Below are 8,505 nucleotides of genomic sequence, written 5' to 3'. Positions count from 1 at the left end.
GAGCTGTGTGTTACTCTGAGCTGTGTGTTACACTGAGCTGTGTGTTACACTGAGCTGTGTGTTACACTGAGCTGTGTGTTACTCTGAGCTGTGTGTTACTCTGAGCTGTGTGTTACTCTGAGCTGTGTGTTACACTGAGCTGTGTGTTACTCTGAGCTGTGTGTTACTCTGAGCTGTGTGTTACTCTGAGCTGTGTGTTACTCTGAGCTGTGTGTTACTCTGAGCTGTGTGTTACTCTGAGCTGTGTGTTACTCTGAGCTGTGTGTTACTCTGAGCTGTGTGTTACTCTGAGCTGTGTGTTACTCTGAGCTGTGTGTTACTCTGAGCTGTGTGTTACTCTGAGCTGTGTGTTACTCTGAGCTGTGTGTTACTCTGAGCTGTGTGTTACTCTGAGCTGTGTGTTACACTGAGCTGTGTGTTACACTGAGCTGTGTGTTACACTGAGCTGTGTGTTACTCTGAGCTGTGTGTTACACTGAGCTGTGTGTTACTCTGAGCTGTGTGTTACACTGAGCTGTGTGTTACTCTGAGCTGTGTGTTACTCTGAGCTGTGTGTTACACTGAGCTGTGTGTTACTCTGAGCTGTGTGTTACTCTGAGCTGTGTGTTACACTGAGCTGTGTGTTACACTGAGCTGTGTGTTACACTGAGCTGTGTGTTACTCTGAGCTGTGTGTTACACTGAGCTGTGTGTTACTCTGAGCTGTGTGTTACACTGAGCTGTGTGTTACTCTGAGCTGTGTGTTACTCTGAGCTGTGTGTACTCTGAGCTGTGTGTTACTCTGAGCTGTGTGTTACTCTGAGCTGTGTGTTACACTGAGCTGTGTGTTACTCTGAGCTGTGTGTTACTCTGAGCTGTGTGTTACTCTGAGCTGTGTGTTACACTGAGCTGTGTGTTACTCTGAGCTGTGTGTTACACTGAGCTGTGTGTTACTCTGAGCTGTTGTGTTACACTGAGCTGTGTGTTACTCTGAGCTGTGTGTTACACTGAGCTGTGTGTTACTCTGAGCTGTGTGTTACACTGAGCTGTGTGTTACTCTGAGCTGTGTGTTACTCTGAGCTGTGTGTTACACTGAGCTGTGTGTTACTCTGAGCTGTGTGTTACTCTGAGCTGTGTGTTACTCTGAGCTGTGTGTTACTCTGAGCTGTGTGTTACTCTGAGCTGTGTGTTACTCTGAGCTGGTGTGTTACTCTGAGCTGTGTGTTACACTGAGCTGTGTGTTACACTGAGCTGTGTGTTACTCTGAGCTGTGTGTTACACTGAGCTGTGTGTTACTCTGAGCTGTGTGTTACTCTGAGCTGTGTGTTACACTGAGCTGTGTGTTACTCTGAGCTGTGTGTTACACTGAGCTGTGTGTTACTCTGAGCTGTGTGTTACACTGAGCTGTGTGTTACTCTGAGCTGTGTGTTACACTGAGCTGTGTGTTACTCTGAGCTGTGTGTTACTCTGAGCTGTGTGTTACTCTGAGCTGTGTGTTACTCTGAGCTGTGTGTTACTCTGAGCTGTGTGTTACTCTGAGCTGTGTGTTACTCTGAGCTGTGTGTTACACTGAGCTGTGTGTTACTCTGAGCTGTGTGTTACACTGAGCTGTGTGTTACTCTGAGCTGTGTGTTACTCTGAGCTGTGTGTTACTCTGAGCTGTGTGTTACTCTGAGCTGTGTGTTACTCTGAGCTGGTGTTACTCTGAGCTGTGTGTTACTCTGAGCTGTGTGTTACTCTGAGCTGTGTGTTACTCTGAGCTGTGTGTTACTCTGAGCTGTGTGTTACTCTGAGCTGTGTGTTACTCTGAGCTGTGTGTTACTCTGAGCTGTGTGTTACTCTGAGCTGTGTGTTACTCTGAGCTGTGTGTTACTCTGAGCTGTGTGTTACACTGAGCTGTGTGTTACTCTGAGCTGTGTGTTACTCTGAGCTGTGTGTTACTCTGAGCTGTGTGTTACTCTGAGCTGTGTGTTACTCTGAGCTGTGTGTTACTCTGAGCTGTGTGTTACTCTGAGCTGTGTGTTACTCTGAGCTGTGTGTTACACTGAGCGGTGTGTTACTCTGAGCTGTGTGTTGACACTGAGCTGTGTGTTACTCTGAGCTGTGTGTTACTCTGAGCTGTGTGTTACTCTGAGCTGTGTGTTACACTGAGCTGTGTGTTACTCTGAGCTGTGTGTTACTCTGAGCTGTGTGTTACACTGAGCTGTGTGTTACACTGAGCTGTGTGTTACTCTGAGCTGTGGTGTTACTCTGAGCTGTGTGTTACACTGAGCTGTGTGTTACTCTGAGCTGTGTGTTACTCTGAGCTGTGTGTTACTCTGAGCTGTGTGTTACACTGAGCTGTGTGTTACTCTGAGCTGTGTGTTACACTGAGCTGTGTGTTACTCTGAGCTGTGTGTTACTCTGAGCTGTGTGTACTCTGAGCTGTGTGTTACTCTGAGCTGTGTGTTACACTGAGCTGTGTGTTACTCTGAGCTGTGTGTTACACTGAGCTGTGTGTTACACTGAGCTGTGTGTTACTCTGAGCTGTGTGTTACTCTGAGCTGTGTGTTACACTGAGCTGTGTGTTACTCTGAGCTGTGTGTTACACTGAGCTGTGTGTTACTCTGAGCTGTGTGTTACACTGAGCTGTGTGTTTACTCTGAGCTGTGTGTTACTCTGAGCTGTGTGTTACTCTGAGCTGTGTGTTACTCTGAGCTGTGTGTTCTCTGAGCTGTGTGTTACACTGAGCTGTGTGTTACTCTGAGCTGTGTGTTACTCTGAGCTGTGTGTTACTCTGAGCTGTGTGTTACTCTGAGCTGTGTGTTACTCTGAGCTGTGTGTTACACTGAGCTGTGTGTTACACTGAGCTGTGTGTTACTCTGAGCTGTGTGTTACTCTGAGCTGTGTGTTACTCTGAGCTGTGTGTTACTCTGAGCTGTGTGTTACACTGAGCTGTGTGTTACTCTGAGCTGTGTGTTACTCTGAGCTGTGTGTTACTCTGAGCTGTGTGTTACTCTGAGCTGTGTGTTACTCTGAGCTGTGTGTTACTCTGAGCTGTGTGTTACTCTGAGCTGTGTGTTACACTGAGCTGTGTGTTACTCTGAGCTGTGTGTTACTCTGAGCTGTGTGTTACTCTGAGCTGTGTGTTACTCTGAGCTGTGTGTTACACTGAGCTGTGTGTTACACTGAGCTGTGTGTTACTCTGAGCTGTGTGTTACTCTGAGCTGTGTGTTACACTGAGCTGTGTGTTACTCTGAGCTGTGTGTTACTCTGAGCTGTGTGTTACTCTGAGCTGTGTGTTACTCTGAGCTGTGTGTTACACTGAGCTGTGTGTTACACTGAGCTGTGTGTTACTCTGAGCTGTGTGTTACTCTGAGCTGTGTGAGCTGTGTGTTACACTGAGCTGTGTGTACTCTGAGCTGTGTGTTACACTGAGCTGTGTGTTACACTGAGCTGTGTGTTACTCTGAGCTGTGTGTTACTCTGAGCTGTGTGTTACACTGAGCTGTGTGTTACTCTGAGCTGTGTGTTACTCTGAGCTGTGTGTTACACTGAGCTGTGTGTTACTCTGAGCTGTGTGTTACACTGAGCTGTGTGTTACACTGAGCTGTGTGTTACTCTGAGCTGTGTGTTACTCTGAGCTGTGTGTTACACTGAGCTGTGTGTTACTCTGAGCTGTGTGTTACTCTGAGCTGTGTGTTACTCTGAGCTGTGTGTTACTCTGAGCTGTGTGTTACACTGAGCTGTGTGTTACTCTGAGCTGTGTGTTACTCTGAGCTGTGTGTTACACTGAGCTGTGTGTTACACTGAGCTGTGTGTTACTCTGAGCTGTGTGTTACACTGAGCTGTGTGTTACACTGAGCTGTGTGTTACTCTGAGCTGTGGTTACTCTGAGCTGTGTGTTACTCTGAGCTGTGTGTTACTCTGAGCTGTGTGTTACTCTGAGCTGTGTGTTACTCTGAGCTGTGTGTTACTCTGAGCTGTGTGTTACACTGAGCTGTGTGTTACACTGAGCTGTGTGTTACTCTGAGCTGTGTGTTACTCTGAGCTGTGTGTTACACTGAGCTGTGTGTTACTCTGAGCTGTGTGTTACTCTGAGCTGTGTGTTACACTGAGCTGTGTGTTACTCTGAGCTGTGTGTTACTCTGAGCTGTGTGTTACTCTGAGCTGTGTGTTACACTGAGCTGTGTGTTACACTGAGCTGTGTGTTACACTGAGCTGTGTGTTACTCTGAGCTGTGTGTTACTCTGAGCTGTGTGTTACTCTGAGCTGTGTGTTACTCTGAGCTGTGTGTTACTCTGAGCTGTGTGTTACACTGAGCTGTGTGTTACTCTGAGCTGGTGTTACACTGAGCTGTGTGTTACTCTGAGCTGTGTGTTACTCTGAGCTGTGTGTTACTCTGAGCTGTGTGTTACTCTGAGCTGTGTGTTACTCTGAGCTGTGTGTTACACTGAGCTGTGTGTTACACTGAGCTGTGTGTTACTCTGAGCTGTGTGTTACTCTGAGCTGTGTGTTACTCTGAGCTGTGTGTTACTCTGAGCTGTGTGTTACCTGAGCTGTGTGTTACACTGAGCTGTGTGTTACACTGAGCTGTGTGTCTACTCTGAGCTGTGTGTTACTCTGAGCTGTGTGTTACTCTGAGCTGTGTGTTACTCTGAGCTGTGTGTTACTCTGAGCTGTGTGTTACTCTGAGCTGTGTGTTACTCTGAGCTGTGTGTTACTCTGAGCTGTGTGTTACACTGAGCTGTGTGTTACACTGAGCTGTGTGTTACACTGAGCTGTGTGTACTCTGAAGCTGTGTGTTACTCTGAGCTGTGTGTTACTCTGAGCTGTGTGTTACTCTGAGCGTGTGTTACACTGAGCGTGTGTTACACTGAGCTGTGTGTTACACTGAGCTGTGTGTTACTCTGAGCTGTGTGTTACACTGAGCTGTGTGTTACTCTGAGCTGTGTGTTACTCTGAGCTGTGTGTTACTCTGAGCTGTGTGTTACACTGAGCTGTGTGTTACTCTGAGCTGTGTGTACACTGAGCTGTGTGTTACACTGAGCTGTGTGTTACACTGAGCTGTGTGTTACACTGAGCTGTGTGTTACACTGAGCTGTGTGTACACTGAGCTGGTTACTCTGAGCTGTGTGTTACTCTGAGCTGTGTGTTACACTGAGCTGTGTGTTACTCTGAGCTTGTGTTACTCTGAGCTGTGTGTTACTCTGAGCTGTGTGTTACTCTGAGCTGTGTGTTACACTGAGCTGTGTGTTACACTGAGCTGTGTGTTACACTGAGCTGTGTGTTACACTGAGCTGTGTGTTACACTGAGCTGTGTGTTACTCTGAGCTGTGTGTTACTCTGAGCTGTGTGTTACTCTGAGCTGTGTGTTACACTGAGCTGTGTGTTACTCTGAGCTGTGTGTTACACTGAGCTGTGTGTTACACTGAGCTGTGTGTTACACTGAGCTGTTCGTGTTACACTGAGCTGTGTGTTACACTGAGCTGTGTGTTACTCTGAGCTGTGTGTTACACTGAGCTGTGTGTTACTCTGAGCTGTGTGTTACACTGAGCTGTGTGTTACTCTGAGCTGTGTGTTACACTGAGCTGTGTGTTACACTGAGCTGTGTGTTACACTGAGCTGTGTGTTACACTGAGCTGGTGTTACACTGAGCTGTGTGTTACTCTGAGCTGTGTGTTACTCTGAGCTGTGTGTTACTCTGAGCTGTGTGTTACACTGAGCTGTGTGTTACTCTGAGCTGGTGTGTTACACTGAGCTGTGTGTTACACTGAGCTGTGTGTTACACTGAGCTGTGTGTTACACTGAGCTGTGTGTTACACTGAGCTGTGTGTTACACTGAGCTGTGTGTTACACTGAGCTGTGTGTTACACTGAGGCTGTGTGTTACTCTGAGCTGTGTGTTACACTGAGCTGTGTGTTAACTCTGAGCTGTGTGTTACTCTGAGCTGTGTGTTACTCTGAGCTGTGTGTTACACTGAGCTGTGTGTTACTCTGACTGTGTGTTACTCTGTGCTGTTGTTGTGTTTATTTTAGACATGTAAAGCACTCGGTCCACTTGTGTTGTTTTTAAATGTGCCCAACAAATAGATGTTGATTGATTGAAGTGCAAAATATAAATACAAACACATATCACATGATACTGTATGTTGTGTTATTGGACACATTTTTTTTCTTTTGAACAACCCATGTTGAAGAGTGTGTGTGTGTGTTTCTGTAGGTGTTGAGTATTTGGGAGGGCACCACGAATGTTTTGTCTCTGGATGTCCTGCGCTCGATGGCGAAGTCCTCCGGGTCGGTTCTCCAGGCGTTCTTCAGCGATGTCGAGGTGAGAACACACACACACACACACACAACACACACTCGCATGCTTTACGCTCCAGTCCCGAATCATCAATGCCAACATCGAGTGTAAAGTGAGCTTGTACTGCTAAATGTGTGGTGTGTGTGTGTGTGTGTGCAGGAGCGTCTGCTGGCGGCTGAAGCCTCTCCCGCTCTGCGTCCAGCGCTCGCGTCTCTCCGCGCGTCTCTCTCGGCTCTGATGCGTGTGTGTGTGTGGGTGTGTGTGTGTGTGTGTGTGTGTGTGCAGGAGCGTCTGCTGGCGGCTGAAGCCTCTCCCGCTCTGCGTCCAGCGCTCGCGTCTCTCCGCGCGTCTCTCTCGGCTCTGATGCGTGTGTGTGTGTGTGTGTGTGTGTGTGTGTGTGTGTGTGTGTGTGTGTGTGTGTGTGTGTGTGTGTGTGTGTGTGTGTGTGTGTGTGTGCAGGAGCGTCTGCTGGCGGCTGAAGCCTCTCCGCTCTGCGTCCAGCGCTCGCCTCTCTCCGCGCGTCTCTCTCCGGCTCTGATGCGTTTCTGTGAGGAGGCGGCGTCTCGACCCGCGGGAGCGATGGAGCTGTCAGCGAGAGACCTGGCCTACAGCCTCGCACGCGTCTACATGGGTAACACACACACACACACACACACACACACACACACACACACACACACACACGTGAACCTTACACACTGACACACACATGTACATGTAACACACACACACACACACACGTGAACGTTACAACACTGACACACATGTGTACATGTAACACACACACACACACACTGTGAACGTTACACACTGACACACATGTGTACATGTAACACACACACACACACGTGAACCTTACACACTGACACACACCTGTACATGTAACACACACACACACACCACACGTGAACGTTACACACTGACACACATGTGTACATGTAACACACACCACACACACACACACGTGAACGGTACACACTGACACACATGTGTACATGTAACACACACACACACACACACGTGTACATGTAACACACACACACACACACACACGTGAACGTTACACACTGACACACACATGTACATGTAACACACACACACACACACACACACACAACGTGAACGTTACACACTGACACACACGTGTACATGTAACACACACACACACACGTGAACGTACACACTGACACACATGTGTACATGTAACACACACACACACACACGTGTACATGTAACACACACACACACACACACACACACACACACACACACACACACGTGAACCTTACACACTGACACACACATGTACATGTAACACACACACACACACACACACACACACACACACACACACACACACGTGAACGTTACACACTGACACACATGTGTACATGTAACACACAACACACACACACACGTGTACATGTAACACACACACACACACACACACACACACACACACGTGAACCTTACACACTGACACACACATGTACATGTAACACACACACACACACACAACACGTGTAACACACACACACACACACACGTGTACATGTAACACACACACACACACACACACACACACACACACACACACACGTGAACCTTACACACTGACACACACATGTACATGTAACACACACACACATACACGTGTACATGTAACACACACACACACACACACACACACACAGTTGAACGTTACACACTGACACACACATGTACATGTAACACACACACACACACACACACGTGAACGTTACACACTCGACACACACGTGTACATGTAACACACACACACACACACACACGTGAACGTTACACACTGACAACACATGTGTACATGTAACACACACACACACACACACACGTGTACATGTAACACACACACACAACACACACACACACACACACGTGAACGTTACACACTGACACACATGTGTACATGTAACACACACACACACACACGTGTACATGTACACACACCACACACACACACACACACACACACACACGTGAACCTTACACACTGACACACACATGTACATGTAACACACACACACACACATACACGTGTACATGTAACACACACACACACACACACACGTGAACGTTACACACTGACACACACATGTACATGTAACACACACACACACACACACACACACACACACACACCACGCCTGTACATGCAACACAAACAATTGCAATCCTCAGTTGTAGATTCTCAGTTATAGATTCTCA

At 47.6% G+C, this 8,505-nt stretch overlaps 1 protein-coding gene across 1 annotated transcript in view; it reads left to right on the top strand.

Moving 5' to 3' along the window:
* LOC130097407 (acyl-CoA dehydrogenase family member 11-like) overlaps window positions 1-6,903 on the top strand; it is a gene marked incomplete at its 3' end in the record, with an annotated part of 21,326 nt that extends 14,423 nt beyond the window's left edge. Inside the window, exons 11-13 of the mRNA XM_056264233.1 lie at window positions 6,178-6,285; window positions 6,421-6,516; window positions 6,817-6,903. Coding sequence (XP_056120208.1) covers window positions 6,178-6,285; window positions 6,421-6,516; window positions 6,817-6,903 — 291 coding nt within the window. The remainder of the gene's footprint in view (window positions 1-6,177; window positions 6,286-6,420; window positions 6,517-6,816) is intronic.
* Between the last annotated feature and the right edge of the window lie 1,602 nt (window positions 6,904-8,505).

Source organism: Rhinichthys klamathensis, unplaced genomic scaffold (genome assembly GCF_029890125.1).
Source record: "Rhinichthys klamathensis goyatoka isolate OS25496 unplaced genomic scaffold, OSU_Roscu_1.1 h1tg000219l_1, whole genome shotgun sequence".
NCBI lineage: Eukaryota > Metazoa > Chordata > Actinopteri > Cypriniformes > Leuciscidae > Rhinichthys > Rhinichthys klamathensis.
Note: the sequence above shows the minus strand (reverse complement) of the source record. Positions and strands in the feature narration are given on the sequence as shown.